At 37.7% G+C, this 18,115-nt stretch overlaps 1 protein-coding gene across 7 annotated transcripts in view; it reads left to right on the forward strand.

Annotated features, from left to right (window-relative positions):
• The window catches only part of CPED1 (cadherin like and PC-esterase domain containing 1), a 271,927-nt gene extending 254,498 nt beyond the window's left edge, over nt 1-17,429 (forward strand). For all 7 annotated transcript variants that reach the window (XM_045052653.1, XM_045052654.1, XM_045052651.1 and 4 more), the window contains one exon: nt 15,844-17,429. In XM_045052653.1, the coding sequence (XP_044908588.1) occupies nt 15,844-16,056 (213 nt within the window). In that variant the 3' untranslated portion in view covers nt 16,057-17,429. The remainder of the gene's footprint in view (nt 1-15,843) is intronic.
• Nucleotides 17,430-18,115: the final 686 nt, after the last annotated feature.

The raw sequence follows: 18,115 nt of genomic DNA on the forward strand, positions 1-18,115 counted from the left end.
TCCCCAACACCCTGTGGTGAAAATTATTTCATTTGCAGTCAGTAATGTATTAGGCTAAACTGATAAGGTGATAGCAGACAATAATTTTAACCTCCCTTCCGCCCCACCATTTTTTCAAACTCTGTGATTATTTCCTGTTTATATCACTTGAATAAAATCTTAGTAAGTCCCATAACTTTAAAACCACTTTCAGATAATAAGAATGAAAAATTATTTTCAGGCGTAAGAAGAATGACAGTTCAGTACTAAAATTGCCCAGTCCTGTTATAACCACATGAAGTCATTTCCTTCCCCCAGCTCAGGCCCTCTTGGGTCTCAAAGCCCAAAGGAGGAGAGAGGGTATAAGAGCTTTCTTTCCTCTTTCTCTCACCCCTTTCGTCACTGGGTCAGGTTAGGGAGATGTTAAGGACAAAGAAAGTCTTACTTGACTGGTGTAAGCATAACCCATTGATGTGCTTTCCGGGTAGGGCATGCTAATTCTTGTGAAAGTGCTTTTGTAGACTTCCTTGAAGACCCTCCTTCCCACTGGGGCCCTCTGACTATGCCTTCCTTGATAGAGGCAATACCTGGGCCCCTTGACTTCCAATTGTCCCTCCCTCTGTTGTGGGTCACCTTGCCACTCCAGGCACCCTCCTGAAAACTATTCAAAATAGCACTAGGCTTGCTATACTGTTGCCCACCTTTGATCCACCAGAAACACTCATGCACACTTGCTCTGCTGTTGCTAGAAATAGAGTTAGCTGCCAATACAGCCCTCTCTCTCTTTCACTCTTTCTTGCTCTTGGTCTCACTCTTGCTCTCTCATTCTCCCAGCCATCTTAAAGCTCATCTATAGCCACAGTGTCTCATACCAATTCTAATGATCCCCAAACCCTAAAGGACACACGTCCACTTCTTAAAGTTGGTCTCTCGAAGGCCCCTCTCATTTGGCTTGAAGCAAGGGTAAAGCAATTCCTTATGAGGGAGAAAGACTGTCAATCATCTGGACAACTCACATGGAAAATCTCTCTCTTCCTTCGTCTTCATTTCCCTACTCTTTTAATGAGACAAAGGTTTGCAAAACTGGATTTTGTCTGTACTTTTTCAAGTTTTGCATACATTGTTTTGGCGTATGAAGTTACTTGGCTCCTGTTGTTTGCTCTAGATCTGAGGAGCTTCTGCTGAAAGTGCAATGGAAGAAAAAACTGCAGTGTCTCATCTGATCGTTTTGCCAGACACGGGATCTCTTGTTCTTTCTCAAATGGCCCCCTTGGTAAACCAGAAGGCAGTCATTGGACTGACTAGGGAAATGACCACTGAAGGTCTCTTGGATCCTGTTTTTCAGCCTTAAGATGACTCTCAGAATTCATTTTGGTCCTCAGATTTTTATGGCTGCCCAAAGTTACTGACACTGCATTGGTTCTTCTGGATATGTTATATTTTTTCTATGTTATATTTTTTACATATAATTTTGTAGGACAAATGGAGCTGCATCTCAGGGAAGTGGGAGTCTGCACCCACAGTAGACAGCATGGCATTTTAAGTTTTGGTCTAGCAACTTGAAGCTTGGCCATGCTGTTGCAGCACAGATTTTACACTGTAGGAGACTGTGTGTTTATTTATTTCTTTCACACACAAAAAAATATAACACCCTTTGAGTTCCTATTCTATTTGCAAAAAGTCAAGACTTAGAGACACAAGAGCAGGTAGCCAGAAAGGGGAAAAAATAATCTTACAGCTGAGCCAGCCCAGTATCATAGTTGGCTGCAAAAACAAGTCAAAGGTTGCCAAAACCCACATAAAACAGGGACTTTGAAAGACAATATACTGATCTTTTTTTTTTTTTTTGCCTCTTTTAGAAAAGGTTTATTTATTTACTTATTTTTATATAATGTGTCTTCAATTAGTATTTTAGGGGAGGGTATCTGTTTTTCTTTTTCATCTTTAGTGCTCAGGAAGTCTAAAAAGGAGAAGTCTTCCAAAGATTTCCAGCATGGCTCCAATTAAAAACAGAAGATGCCCTTCCCACATGATTGCATTACATGTGTCTCCTGCCACAGCATTAACCGGTTGACACTAATAGTCATGGAATTTGAGAACTACAACAAAGGCTCTTTGAACCATCAGAACTAGAATATTGGCTTATAAATATTACTTATAAAAATAGCTTTAATTTGCATAGCAATAATTTAAGCATGTCAGGTGAAATTATGTCACTTATTTGACTTTATAATTATGTGTAATCATCATGTACAAATTGTTTTTTAAGCCCTATTTTTTAAGTTTATTTATTTATTTTGAAAGATAGCAGATAGGGGATAGCAGATCCCAGAATTTATCAGAGAGAGAGAGAGAAAGAGAGAGAGCAGGAGGGGCAGAGAGAGAGGGAGAGAGAGAGAATCCTAAGCAGACTCCACACTATCAGTGCAGAGCCCAATACAGGGCTTGAACTCACAAACATGAGATCATGGCTTGAGCCAAAACCAAGAGTCGGATGCTTAACTGACTGAGCCACCCAGGCGCCTCAAGCCCTATTTTTAATGCATGTTGACTTGGCAAGCTACATAGGTATCCTTCAAATTATCTTAATTGATTCTGGAGCAACATTACCATTTTGAAGTTTTATTTTTTGAGCTAAAATACTTCTGGGGGCATTTGCCTTTCCAGTTACACTGCAGAGTGATAAGGTCATCTTTCTCAACTGGCTCTCTTCATCACAAAGTCTCTACACCCGTTCATCACTTTGGCATAATTGCTGCTTAAGTCTTGAACAAAATGCCCCTCTTGTAGCTCAGGACGTTTCTACTGCTGACGCTGAGGTTTTACAATCTTTCTACGCTATCACCCAACATCTTAAATCACTGTTAGCTTATTATAAAGAATCAAGAAAATCTAAAGGCCCTTGCAAAGTATGATTTGATGATTAATGTAGCAAGCCAGGGAAAAGGAGATTATTGGCCTCATGTAAAACATATTAAAGGACAGAAATTTGTTAATAATAACCATTTTTTCCCTCTGTGCTCATCTTATGAGCTGACAAAGCAATTTGTCATACAGGAATAGCAAGAATTAAAATCAGCTGTGCTAGAACCATGAGCATTTGAGTTTGTATCTTCTGGTGTTCAATTAAGCCATTCCCACAATAGATCCTCACATACCTAAGAAGGATTGCTACAACAATTACAGTAAGATCTTGTTGCGTCCTCTGATTTGTCGTGAGGATTCTATCAGAGACATAACACACCTGCATCAGTTGACTCTTGTTGCCACAGGTAAGACGAGAGGTCTTGGCCCACCTCTTTCATGTGTCAAGTCACCACGAGAGAGAGTATGTTGCCGCCATGGATCTCTAAACAATTTCCCAAACCGGTGCACATCAATGTTGACTAAAATGTTCCTGCTGGTTAAAAAAGCAGGTGTTTCTCTTCATGGGCAGAAATGGAATTTTGTTTTCCCAACATTTATGCAGGACAACAAACAGGATCCAGGTAGTTTTTTCCCAAGAGTGGTTTTGGATGGTGCTGTTAGTTATGTGGCAAACATCTAGTGTGAACAAGCTAAAACCTGGGAAGGATACAAAAATATTATCAGCCCAAACCTGGCTGCAGGAGGGGCAAAACCACAACAGTTACGTGATTATTAATTAGTCTAATCAGCTGTACAGACCTTATATGATATCTCTGTTTTCTGGCAGATGTAGCTACACCTCTTGCCTCAGTTCTCCGCCCCCCTGCAAAAAAAAAAAAAAAAAAAAATCCCTCTGATCACTACCCAGCTCTAATACCACTAGGTTTCCTTTCATTCTGGAACCATGGAAAGAAGAAAAGATTGTTAGTTCTTTGTGAGAGATGGTTTCCTATTACTATTTAATCTTCATCTTATACTCTTGATTATTTAAGTTTAATTATGTAAACAAAAGCTTACCTGGCCTAGAAAAGTTTTCCTTCTGTGTTATGGGCTTAAAGTTTTTCCCTTTCTCCCTCAAACTTTAAAAAGTTGTCATAAACCCAATGAAGAAAAAAGCCTTTAAATTCATTTATCCAGAAAATTGTGGTAATGACTTTTGGAGAAAAAAGAACAACTGATTCAAATACAGTTAGCGTGGATAGCAGATCTCAGAATTTATCAGCATGGCTATTTTTTTTTTTAATTTTAACGTTTATTTATTTTTGAGACAGAGAGAGACAGAGCATGAACAGGGGAGGGGCAGAGAGAGAGGGAGACACAGAATCCAAAACAGGCTCCAGGCTCTGAGCGGTCAGCACAGAGCCTGACGCGGGGCTCGAACTCACGGACCATGAGATCATGACCTGAGCCGAAGTCAGATGCTTAACTGACTGAGCCACCCAGGCGCCCCTCAGCATGGCTATTTTTAATAAATTAGCAATGGCAATTTAATTCAACAAAATTTTGTGTCTGTGTGAGCTGTACTAACTACTATAAAATGAGCTAGGAGAACATTTTTTAGGGTCTCCTTGAGTATCTCAAACTCAACATATCCCCAAAGAGAGAAGTATAATAGTCCCTTTAAACTTTCTTCTCTAGAAGGCCTGGATTTTCTTTATTGCACTCTCATTTACAAACTAGTATCATTCTTGACTCCTTCTTATCTTTCCCCAGCCCACAACAACCTCTGACCAGCTACTTACCAAGTCCTTACCTACTAAATATTCTGCTGAACCTTTCTCCATACTCTGTTCCAGTTGCCTCAGCCTTGTTTATTCTTTTATTTAATTTGTTTGTGAGTCCAGTTCTTGAGCTAAATGGTAGTGATGCAAACATAAATAACAAACATTCTCTTCCCTCAAGACAGTGTAGTCAGGGGATCAGGCATAAAAGCCCATATTATGAAACAATATGTTAAGTAGCATGTTATACATATAAATAGGATATTGTGATAACACCAAGAAAGGGCACTTAACCCAATCTGAAGATTGAGTGAACCTCCTCTTGAAAATTGTCCAAGTTGATTGTTAAAGGATGAGTAGTCAGGCTAATAGGGTGATGGCAGAAAGGAGGCCATTCAACCCCATGGGACAACGTAAACCACATTAGCTTTGAAATAACTTGATGTTCTCAGGAAATCACAGGCAATTCTGTATATTGTAGAACATCGACTATAATAGGGTCCTGGGAAAGGTGGGCTAAGGCCAGATCATAGTTAAGAGCTTAGACTGTATCCTATAGGTAGTGGAGAGCCAATGAAAGGTTTTATAGAGAAATGAGATGGTCACATATTTGTTTCAAATAGGTAAGTCTGATAACATCAAGGGGGACAGAGTGAAAGAGGACAGAGTCTGGGAGAGAAGTTAGGAGACTTTTTCAAAAGTCAGGTGAGAGATGATAAAAGCTCGCCCAAATCAGGACAGAGACTGTAAGCATAAGAGAGAAGGAGAATACAAGCCCTATTTTAAAAATAAAACCTGTAGATCTTATCTGCAGCATGAGGGAGTAGAAAGACTCAAAGACGATTCCTAACTTGGATGATGGATTAGAGCTGAACCAGCAACTGAGTCAGAGAATGACAGAAGGTACAAGCTCAGGGAAAAGATGATGAATTCAGTTTTGAACATGTTATGTTTGAGATGCCTGTAGGACATCCAGGTGGAGATCTCTTACAGGCAGTTGGCTATACAAGTCTGAAGCTTGAGGTGCAGGGTGGGGCTGGAGATAAAAAGTTGGACGTCATCAGAAAACAGAACAGTTGAAACAATGAAAATAGATCATCCAGAAAAAGTGAGTAGAGTAAGAGGAACTGAGGATAGAACTCTTGGAGACACCAATATTTAAGCAAAGTTTGGAGAAATAGGAACATTTGAATTTAGAAAATAAACTGATAGAGGAAAACTCTTAGTAGAGTGTGGTGCGACGAAAAGTCAAAAAGTGAAAATTTGTAGAGATCGAAATAGCATTAATGTTATCAAATGTAATGGATAGATTTATTAAGATAAGGATTTTTAAATAGACATGGATTTGGCATTGAGAAGGTCTTTTCTGATCACTTTAAGAGAAATTTCAGTAATTTCAGCCTCGGTGGCTCAGTCGGTTAAGTGTCCAACTTCGACTCAGGTCATGATCGCATGGTTTGTGGTTTCAATTCCCACGTTGGGCTCTGTGCTGACAGCTCAGAGCCTGGACCATACTTCAGATTCTCTGTCTCTGTCTCTCCGCCCCTCACACACTTGACTCTATTTCTCTCTCAAAAATAAATAAATATTAAAAAAAAAAAAAGAGTGATTGCAGTAAAGGGGCTCCTGAGTGGCTCAGTCAGTTAAGCATCCATCTTTGGCTCAGATAGTGATCTCACAGTTTGTGAGTTCAAGCCCTTTGTCAAGCTCTGGGCTGACAGCTCAGAGCCTGGAGACTCCTTCAAATTCTGTGTCTCCCTCTCTCTCTCTCTCTGCCCCTCTTCCACTTGTGCTCTCTCTCTCAAAAATAAATAGACTTTTTTTTTAAAGAGCAATTTCAATAAAATTTTAGGGGCACAAATAAGACTACAATAGATTGAGGAGGTATAAGAAACGAGAAAAGGAGACTGGAAAGCCTTTCAACAAGTGAAAATAAGAAAAAGGTGGGGCACTCGGTTGAATGTCCAACTGTCCAACTCTTGATTTCAGCTCTGTCATGATCCCAGGGTTGTGGAGTCTGCTTAAGATTCTCTCTCTCCCTCTCTCTTTTCCTCTCTCTATCCCCCCTCTCTTGAAGGAAGGAAGGAAGGAAGGAAGGAAGGAAGGAAGGAAGGAAGGAAGGAAGGAAAGAAGGAAGAAAAAAGAAAGAAAGAAATGGGGAAAGATACTGGACTTAGACAAAGTAGTCTAGGGAAGGAGGAACTGCTTTTCATGTTTATGGGCAGAAAGAGAATAATCTCTACCACAGAATACATCAAGAATACAAGAGGGCATAGGAGGAAGGCCCCTGATAATGTGGGGGAGGATCAAGTCAAGGACACTGTAAATAGTTGGTCGGGTGCTACTAAATGAACAAGGTTGGCTGGAGGGCCTCTTCTTCTCTATGATTTATTTGCCCTAGACTTTTGCAATATTTTCATCTTAGAACCTTCACTTTCAACTACTCAAATTCATCCTTCGTATCCCCACCAGGATGTGTCTATAGTTCCAACCCAATGTTGTCATTCAAAACCTTTTGATGGCCCTGTAACTAAAGAGGAATCACATGAGCTTTCACTGCCTACCATTCCTAAACCCCTTTTGGGGGAAAGCGACTCTAGACAGTTTATTCCGTGTAAAATAATTTGTGCTCATTCCATCATCTGCAAGTGAATTCTAGCTTTTTCCACTGGATGATTAGATTAGAAATCAGTGCCTGCTGAAAATGAATTCCTTAGCCCTAAGGGAGCCCAGTCTTTCCTGGGATGGTTTGCTACAAAATCCTGTTCTGGAAGGAGCATCCTCTATTGAATGGTGGTAACAGCAATTACATCAGGGTCTCTCTCTTAAAAAGGATAATTAAATAAAAGATGAACGAAGAGTGCCGGTCACTCTATGTGAACTAGTGTTATGACCCCATGAGTCAGCTGTACATGCCAATTTCTGCAGTACTAGAACCTAGAACGTCAGTATGCCTAAGAAAGAGATGTTGACCCATAACTATTTCATGTTTTTTTGCAGTAAACCCTCATTTTGGGGGGATAGTGCCAACCTTTAAAAGTCAAGCTAAGATGGACTCTGCACTACCTTGATTAGCATTTTCTACTTTATGTTTTGATGCTCTACCCAAGTAAAAACAGGATCTGTGGTTTGGGGAATTCTGTGTACTCCTCCACTGTAAAGATTCTCAAATAATATTAGTATTTTAAATGATCCAAAAAGCCGTTACAGCAAAGAAGCTATTTAACTTAGTTTGACCCAGTTTTCCCCAAATATTTTTGACCACAGAACCACTTTTCTTTTTTTAATAACACTGTTAACACCTCACTAAGCACACTTTGGAAAAACTAGCGTACAGAAGAAGGTCAAAAATCATGCATGGAGTACAGATTAAATGTGGCAGAATGACCGCAAGCATTTATCTTCTCTTCCACTTGAAACTCCACCAAAAGACTTTAAACACATAAAGCTATTCACCTCCCTCCCCCCAAAAAAGACAGAATAAGAAATAACTCATAAGAGATAAGAAATCCGAATTCATTTTAAGAAGTTTAACTTAGCCTACAAAAGAGGTTACAGTGGAAAATGAGAGAGAGGAGAGATACCAACTAGAGAGGAAGGCACACTTGCCCGCAGAGCCTCTGGTTGACCCAGACTTGAACGAGCCCAGAGCAGAAGAAGGCGGGGCTGAGACACGGGTCAATCTGTAGGCAAAACTGGTGGACCCCGAATCCCTCACCCCACCCCACCCCGTGGCTGTCCATATATACCTCCATATATACGATTTCTTTTAAAATTGAACATCAGAGATGGACTCAGAAACACGGGTATGGAAAAGAACAAATTAATCTAGAGGCTGAACTCGGAAAAATGCACGTACAAGTTGGCACCTGAAGGGTAGAGCCCCTAAACTTCCCCCCAAACCGTCCAAAATACCAGCAGACAGGGGCGCACCGCCTCACGCAAGGGGCTAGAGGACTCTTCTGAGAAGAAACGGAGGGGCCCAATCGAAGATCTTTCAAAAGCCACAGTTGTGCTCAGCGGATCCCTACGGTGAAGTCGGCAGTTTGAATGTTGGTCCATATAAATTGGTTCTAAGTAACATTTTCTTGCTTAAATAAAACTTCTCAGCTCAAGAGAGATCGATGGAAACAAATACCTGCAAGTTAAGGTCAAAATAGATTCCAAGACCCAAGATGTACATCTAAACAGAGCAAGGTTGGAACTTAGGTTGTAATAATTACACTAATGAAAGTCTTTTATATTATATCAAGAATTCAGTGACATGAATATTCAGCCACTTAGGAAATTGACTTTAAAACGGGAACTAGTCTCTGGAGAGCTGCATAGGAATACAAGATAGAACCAACAGTTTAACATTAAATTGGTAAGCTACTGGTCTATACCTCCTTATAATCAGTCTGCTCACCTCAGAGCAGAATTTGTTCCCAGAGCCGGAAACTGAGGTCTGCCTAAGGAGCAGGAGTTAAAAAGGCTCAGCTGTCGGAGTAAGAAGGACTGGAGATTTGGAGGTAGGGGGGAGAGACTGAGACACTGCAAATCTGGAAACACCAAAAACAAAAAACAATTCCTCATTCCTAAAGAAAACTTTGGTCTTGCCGTCTAATCCTCAGCATCTTTGACCCATTCAGAAGTTGGACTGCCTTCAATCAAAACATACTTATTTCATGTGGCCATGAACCAATATTGGGGGGGGGAGGTGAAAAAAATCATTATTATCTGTAAAAATTGTACAATTTCCTGAAATGGAACCATGAATTATAAGGACTGGCTTGTAGCTATTGTTTGTTGCTTTATTTTTATTCCATTTCTGTGAATTCTTGGGCTACTTTTTTCAGCTGGTCATAAATTTGGTGACTGGATCTTGGATTGAATGTCATGGCTGCAGAATGACTATACCAAATAAAAAGTACTTCAATAGTATACATTTGTTTTAAAAGACCACATTAGCACATTTTGGTCAAGCTGATGTTTTCCAACCGTGGAAAGCCATCACCCTCATTCTTTATAGCCCATCCCTGTCCGTGAAACACGTTTATAATCAGAACATCCCCCTTAATCCAGTCTAGAGAGATTTTGGAATGCTTGAGCCACTGAAAATTGTTTTCTATTTTGTTCTGTGGATCTGGAACCACATCAGAAGTTCCTTGGGTGTTATTCAGGTTAAGATCAGTTTTAGGAAAGGTATTTGCTTATAATCTGCCTGACACGTTTCCAATAATTCACCAAGCTTTCCCTTTTTGTAGTAACTTTTCAAAAATTCTAAGTTATTTCAGATGCAGCAGTTAATTGACATGGTAATATACTCATTCTGATTAAAATTTATGTGAAATCAATTTTGAGGGTTGAAATTACATGCATTTAATAGTAAAAGTTGCAATGTTAGTTTTGTTGTGTAAATTTATAACAGTTTTTCATTTGTTTGGGTAGTCTTAAAATAACCATTGGACAAAACCAGTCAAGTTGAAATGTGGCCATTTGTATGCCTTCTAAAATGTGTTTGTGCCCAGGTCTTTAATTACATAGATATGTAGAAAGATCTACAATCATAAACTGGGAGATCTCTTAGCATATAAGGAACCTATGAAAAAGTAAAACTTACTTCTGCGCGCCAAAGCACAGAATTTCAAATCTTGTCACCCTGGGTCACAGAAAATGTGATCATCCACATTTCTATAATATGTTATCATGACAGCAATTGCTTGCAGCACCAAAATTACTCCTAAGTTTCTATAGTTAATATATTACAAATATATTACTGTTTTGAAACATTGTCATCTTTACTTGAAAGTCTATTCTTAATATAACTTAATCTAAATTTGAACATTGTCATGAGAAAGATAATTTTTATTGTCACATTTATACTTGTGATTATAGAACAATGCTGACCAAACAGGTTATCACACTTGCTGAGGACCAATTGTCCTTCACTATTGTTTCCTAATGTTAAGTGTAATTTGACACAGTAAACTCATAAAAAGAAAATAAACAACAGCAAACACACACACACAAAGCTAAAAACAAAGAGTTACTTTGGAGTATTTTAAAGTGTCAAAAGAGATGTGCCTGGGTCACTCAGTTGGTTGAACCTCCGACTTCGGCTCAGGTCATGATCTCACGATTTGTGGGTTTGAGCCCCGTGTCAGGCTTTGGGCTTTGCACTGACAGCGGCAGAGACTGCTTTGGATTCTCTGTCTTCCTCTCTCTCTCAGCCCCTCCCTTACTCGCGGTCTGTCTCTCAAAGATAAGTAAATGAATATTAAAAATAAGTAAAGTGTCAAAAGGATTGTCATTTAGCATTCATGTTTAGAGTCATGTAAACGTGTGCCAAATTCCATTACATAATCATAGGTGATACCTCCTTATCCCTCTAGGTACACGTCTCTTTCTCAGTTGGCCAGGTCACATGCGCCGAAATTTAAAGGAGCATTTGTCAGCATCAAACACTTAGAATTTGTCTCTGGTTGAGACGATCCCTATACAAACACGTCTAGAGTCTTTTGTCTTTGGTTCAAGGTCTCTTTCGTGATATTTTCTAATAGGTCACTTTTGTCGTTTACTATTATTATTACTGTGCCCCAGAGGTAACCTACCATTTGTATTGAGAACATCTCTCTTTCAGAGCCACATTCCAGTCGACACTTTAGTTGGATTTTATTTTTTTTTCAATACATGAAATTTATTGTCAGATTGGTTTCCATACAACGCCCAGTGCTCATCCCAACAGGTGCCCTCCTCAATACCCATCACCCACCCTCCCCTCCCTCCCACCCCCCCGTCAACCCTCAGTTTGTTCTCCGTTTTTAAGAGTCTCTTATGCTTTGGCTCTCTCTCCCACTCTAACCTCTTTTTTTTCTTTTTTTTTTTCCTTCCCCTCCCCCATGGGTTTCTGTTAAGTTTCTCAGGAAGTTGGATTTTAATAATCCTAAGTGGTCCTCTGATGTGGGGAAGGACCCAAACGGGCACATTTCCACACAAGAGATCAAAGAAAAAAAAGCAATTAGCCCTTTTTTTGTACAGGTATCAACATCTTCACTCACAAAACATTTCCAAGCCTTAAAATTGTAGCTAACTCCCTTTTCCTGCACTTTGGAGCCCATAAGAGTAGGTAAAATAAAGTAATATTTTGAAACTTGGAGATAATAGTTTGACAGCAATGCTGGAGACTAAATTTGACAAATAAGTTCAAAGAAATAATGGCTCTGTGAACAGATTATCATGCCCACCATAAATTAGCACTAAGTAACGTATGAAGAAACTATTCGTTACGTGGAAACAACATGGTGCCTGACCTTGGGGAGCTAGTCTCAGACAATGTCTTTGAAGTCATTTCATTCTTGTGCTTACTTCAAGTATCTTAGACATGTGTCTTTATATAGTCCCCTTGAGGGTAGGGACCATATTTGAATTACTCCATGTGTTTTCTCACAGAGAACGCTGAAGATTGAAAATTGGATATTATATGGAAAAAATAAATCAGTAAATCTCTTCTACTGCTTTTCTATTATACAAGGATTACATGAATTCTTGCTAACTGTAAAAATGTAAAAATAAGTATACAGAATAAAAACAAAACTTCCTGCCTTTAGGGGTACCTGGCAGGCTCAGTCGGTGGAGCATGCAAATTCTTGGTCTCAGGGTTGTAGGTTCGAGCCCCAAATGGAGTGTAGAGATTACTTAAAAATAAAATCTTAAAAAAAAATTCCAGGCTTTATGTCATATATACCCCTCAATTCCACTCCCTTCCCCATTGGAGATTCTATTAGCAGTTTGGTACATAGCTCCATTTTATACATACACTCTTGATTTTAATTCCATGTAATTAATACTCTTACAATGTCAGCATTTATGATTGCTAGATTTATATAACATTGGGCTTTATTTAGAACTACTTTATTGCTCTAGAAACACTTTTAAGAAAGAATAGCAGTTTATGAAATGCATTTTAATCTGTAGTATGGACATCCCTGTATTTTCTCAGTATTGAATTCTGCTTATACTTGGCTTATGCAACAAAAAACTGGGTCTATGGTAGGCTGGTGGTAGACTCAGTTAATATTGATGAGTGAACATTTGGTAATGAAAATGCCCCCCACCCCCCACCACTGTTTATTTGGTTACTGGTCTTGGTTATTTTCTTACATTTATTCTTCTAGATGTATTTTAGGATTTTTTTGTCATGTCCCCCCCCCCCCCCAAATACTGCTGGGATTACAATTGGCATAGTATTTTAATTAATCTGGAGGGATTTGACGTGGTGTGTCTTTCCATTTGTTCATGTTTTCCTTTTATTAAACTTCATGTTTTGGGGGCAACTGGATGGCTCAGTCAGTTTGGCGTCCGACTTAGGCTCAGGTTATGATCTCGCTGCTCGTGGGTTTGAGCCCTGCCTCGGGCTCTGTGCTGACAGCTCAGAGCCTGGAGCCTGCTTCCGATTCTGTGTCTCCCTCTCTCTGCCCCTCCCCGACTCACGCTCTCACTCTCTCTCTCAAAAATAAATAAACATTAAAAAAAAATTTTTAAACTTCATGTTTTCTTCACCTGCATAATCGCTAAACTGAATGAAATTGTTTTAGTATTGTAATGGGATCTTTTCTCTGATATATCTCTTCTTAATTATTGATAGAATATAGAAAAGCTATATAATTTTTAAATATTAACTTTATACCATCTCATTATTTTTTGGTAGATTCCTTTGGGTTCTCAAGGTAAACAATCATATAGCTACAAATAATTCTTTGGTGATTTTCTATAACAAAATATTTTGTAATGTTAAAACTTGCATGCCTGAAATAAATTTTATGTGCTAGTGGCATAGTGCACAATAATGCTGGATTTTTTAAAGACTCCTGGATTCAATTTACAATAGTATTTGAGGGGATTTTTACATCTTTATTTTGACAAATCAAAATTGAAGTAATTCTTTCTTTGTAGGTTTGTCATCTTTCAGGAGTCAGCTTCAAAGTAATAGTGGCTTAACCAAAGAATTAGGAAAGTTATCGTCTTTGATTATCTCTTGCAAAATAGCTTTCAAAGGAAACCAACTGAATTAAGTGCTATTGGGCCAAGCCCTGGGATAGATGTGTAGGAATCAATCTTGAATAATAGCATGCTGTGACCAGTGGCATTGTGTGAGGCATTAGGCAGGCCCTCAGAAGGTGGAAGAGACTCCATCATCCCATCTTCCTTTCTCAGAGATCACCTTACTGGTTTAAAAATAGAAATACATTATCAACCTTCCCATGTATTCTGACAAAATATTGACACTACTCTTGAGGAGAAGCTATAGGCTTCAACAAAGACACTGGACATAAACATTTTTGTATTATCTCTTTCATAAATCACGTTCAAGATTGCTGTAAGCATCTACACTAGCATTCTCCAGCATTTGTAATGCAACATTAAATGCAACCCTGAAACCATACAAAACATTGAGATAACTTTTAAAGAACGATATAACCTTTTGCAATGAGATGTATTTTTAACTGTTTTGCATTTAATTAGCATGTAGATCATCTGGCAATTGCAAAAGCCAGACCTTAAGATAAACTTATACAAACAAAAGTAACCTTATTTTGGCTTCAGAACACTGAAATAATATTTTTTCAAGGTTGAATGTAATATTTATGCTTAAGTGTTTCCTTAAATAAACTTCCTTAAAAATGTTCACTAATCTTGCTATCATTGAATACACACCTCTTCCAAAACAGAACCTTCAGGAAAACATTGGTGCACCTCCTGGCCTATCATATTTAAAGTTGTAGTATAACTAAACAGGGTGGAAGGAACTGCACATAAGAGAAACTTACAACCTTGGGACCTGGAATATTAATCAGTGGTTAACTGCAAACTGAGCTCTGAATTACCATCCGTAGGGATTCCTTACCACAACCCACTGATTTCACTGGTCTTCTTAAGAGTCACTTCATCTGAAGGCCTGATCATAAAAAACCAAACCTCCCATAGCTACAGGAAAACAATTCATTTCTTTGGGGTTGGCAGGGTATAATTGGTTTTAAAATGCATTACTATTACATCTTTTCTTCAGAATGGAAATAGCTTCAACATTTTTATGATTATAAAGGAGTGTACATTTGTTGTATTCAAATAAAAAAGTCAAGACTAAAAGTTACAAAGAATACGTTTTTAAATCACCTATAATTCCTCTACCCAAAGATCACTACTGTTAACATTTTGGTTTATATCTTTACAGAATTTCTAGTCCAGTAAATCTTCTAAAAAGGTTCATACTTACTTGCATATAACTAAAAATACCTTATCTTCAAAATAAGCATCTTGTATTTGTTTAAATATTCTGTATTTTTGGAGCTGTTTTCAGTGTATCCTCTTATATGGAATAAAAACATGTGGATCTAAATTATTATATAGCACTTAAAGGAATTTTAAAACTCCATGTGAGCCAGTGTTACCTTCATTAGTCACCAATAATATATAGTTTATGTATCCATATTGACCAAAAATAATGTCTTGTTATTGCATTATTAATCACTCATAAATTGAATGACTGGAGGTGGGGAAGCAGAGATGGGGAGGAAATTTTTGTTATATATCTTTTTATGCTATATAAATGCTTTGTAATTCTGCCTATTCAAAAAATTTTAAGATAAATATATTTACATACGTACAAACATATATAAGTTATTAGCTTAATATGGCATAGCCTGCTTCTACAAATTCCATAACTTACTAAGTACCCAGGAAAAATGAAACCACTAATTGTAACAGCATCAGCTTATGGTTGTGCAATGGAAAAGTATTTTTCTTTTCTCTACAAATAGCTTTAATTTCCATTCTATAAAGGGATGCCGTGACAGGTTTAGAGTACCATGTTTGATTCACTGACCTAGCACAGGCACCTCAGTGTCTTTTCCATATGTTAGCATTTGGCCTAAGTACACACACACACACACACACACACTCACACACACAGAGGCAACAGTGTGGTATAGAAACCATCTGAAACTATCCCTCAGATGCATTGGAACCAACTGTCCTGAGGTAAGAAAAATGGCAGAAATTCTAATTCCAACCTTAGGGGGTTTTTTGACAGGTAAGTTACTCTGGCTCTTGGTTATGTAGATCATATTTATCACCTTTAGGCAACATCTCTGTGATAAAGATGCCGCTCAAGTTTGTGAGTTAGTTATACTAATCTACGCAGGGCTTGAATCTCCTTGATTTTGACTTTTTTTTTTTTTTTGCTCTTTATTTGCAGGTAGTGAAGTCAAAGTTATCCAAAGAATATCACTTTATCAGAATGAAACAATCAAGAAATCATATTGTGGGAAGATATTTCAGCAATCAAAGCAAACGACAACAAGACTCTGTAACAAATTCTCAATCACCATATCATGTCAGAGGTCCAGTTAATCAGGTTTGCTCTGAAATCCTTCTCAGCAGGATGTGTGCAAGTAAAAGGACTGTGTAGACTCTAAGGAGGACTGAACTTGGAATTGGAAGCAAGCCACTCACCTGGACATGGTCTAAGAACCAAATCCTACACATCACGGGTATCTTGGATTGACCACACACTCATGCATGCTGGCACACACATATACACCAATGCACACATGGCTTAAAAAAAAAGTAATAATAACACTTTTCTTCCTACAGCTTTATAAGGTCAATATATGCACTTGACAATCACTTGGTTTCAAGGGGAAAGCTAGAGCTTGAAAAAGGTTACTTGAAGTATAATCATAAATTGGAACCACTGTGGGCTAGGTATTGCATGATGATAATAAGGAGAAATATAGACACTTGAATTATGTGGACAAAAAGGATAATGCTCTTGAGTATTGTGTTATCTTCTCTATCGGTACATTAATACTGAAGAGGGGAAAAAAGCAGTTACATTCCATTTGCAAGAAGGGATTGTGCTTGTGTTTTTTACCAGGAGAAAGAGTGATGTGTACGATAGCTTAGACTTTGTAATCTAATGCTTAGGAAAAACATTTCTTCCTATACTTTTTAAATTTTACAATTGAAAGGAAAAGAACAGGAATGCCACACAGGGAATTCGGAGGGATTCTAGGAGAGACATAGGAAGTGTAGTAATTTACAGTTAAAACACCAATGGATTTAACTTTGCACTCTTTGTACTTTTCAGTAACATTCCCTCCTATCCTGTCTGTGAACTTGGATGGGTAACTGCAGTCTAAGTTGATAAAAAATGTAATGTTAAAGTGAGAAACAAAATGTAGTTCCTCATGTATTACTTTAATAAGTTTTATTGATGATACTACTTAAGAAAGCTTTTGTTTGCTGTTAGAGGCCTATGTAATTTAAGGTTACGTTTTATGTAAATATTTTCAAAGGATTAGGCATTTGCATAGGCATTTATTTTCATAAAGCATTTGTATACGTCCACAAATACCATGTTATTGGTAACTATATTTTGATTTTTCTAATCCAAATTGAGAGTAGGAATAAAAATATTTTTTTATTAAAACTGTGGCATACATATATAAAACATACCTAGTTCTAGTATTGAGAACTTTCTCTTCTATATTTTAATTTCAAAATAGTGAATTTCTTTATTTTACATGTTTTGTTGTAAGCTATCCCCAATTACAATTGTGTTTTAAAGGATTATTTTTCTTTTGGGGAAAAAATAAAGCTGAGAGTGTTATTCAATACATGTCTGAAATTAACAACTGTACAAATACCTCAATTTCATTACCATACAAAAAAAGAGAGACTATTTTGATTGATCAGTTCCTTGGTATGAATATCCACCTCTTTAAATACTCTATTTTTATATATATTTTTATATGAAAGTAAACATGAATTTATATTTAACTGTCTTAAGTTATATTTAAGCACAACTATCACTTGATATAAACAATACATATCTGCCTCTGACAGATGATAGATTTTTTTTAAGTGGTACAGAATTAACCTTTAAAATGAAAGATTTGGGGGCACCTGGGTAGCTCAGTCGGTCAAGCGTCTGGCTTCAGCTCGGGTCATGATCTCACTGCTCGTGGGTTCGAGCCCTGCGTCTGGCTCTGTGCTGACAGCTCAGAGCTTGGAGCCTGCTTCCAATTCTGTCTCTGTCTCTCTCTGCTCCTCCCCTGCTCGCTCTCTGTCTCTGTCTCTCTCTCTCTCAAATATAAAATAAAACAAAAAAAATTAAATGAAAGATTTTTCTAATATCTGCAACTATATGCAAACACTATTTTTAGGTTTTTGACTATTTTTTAGTGATATAAAATGTTGCCAATTCATGCAGCCTCTCATCGTGTTTTAATGTATTATATGCTCTATAATAGGTTTATAGTCAGGGATGTTTCTTGTAATTTACTGTCAACCTAACTATAATAACCATCTGACTGAGGTTAGTCCTGCATTTACCTCTTCACCATTGAAATAATAATAGATTTTAGAAACAAGTGTAACAATACTATTAATAAATATCTTACTAGTAATAGTCTGTGTTCAAAGATCTTTCATTTTCATTTTTACTGGAGGTATACAACCATAGA

Source organism: Felis catus, chromosome A2 (genome assembly GCF_018350175.1).
Source record: "Felis catus isolate Fca126 chromosome A2, F.catus_Fca126_mat1.0, whole genome shotgun sequence".
In the NCBI taxonomy this organism is placed as follows: Eukaryota; Metazoa; Chordata; class Mammalia; order Carnivora; family Felidae; genus Felis; species Felis catus.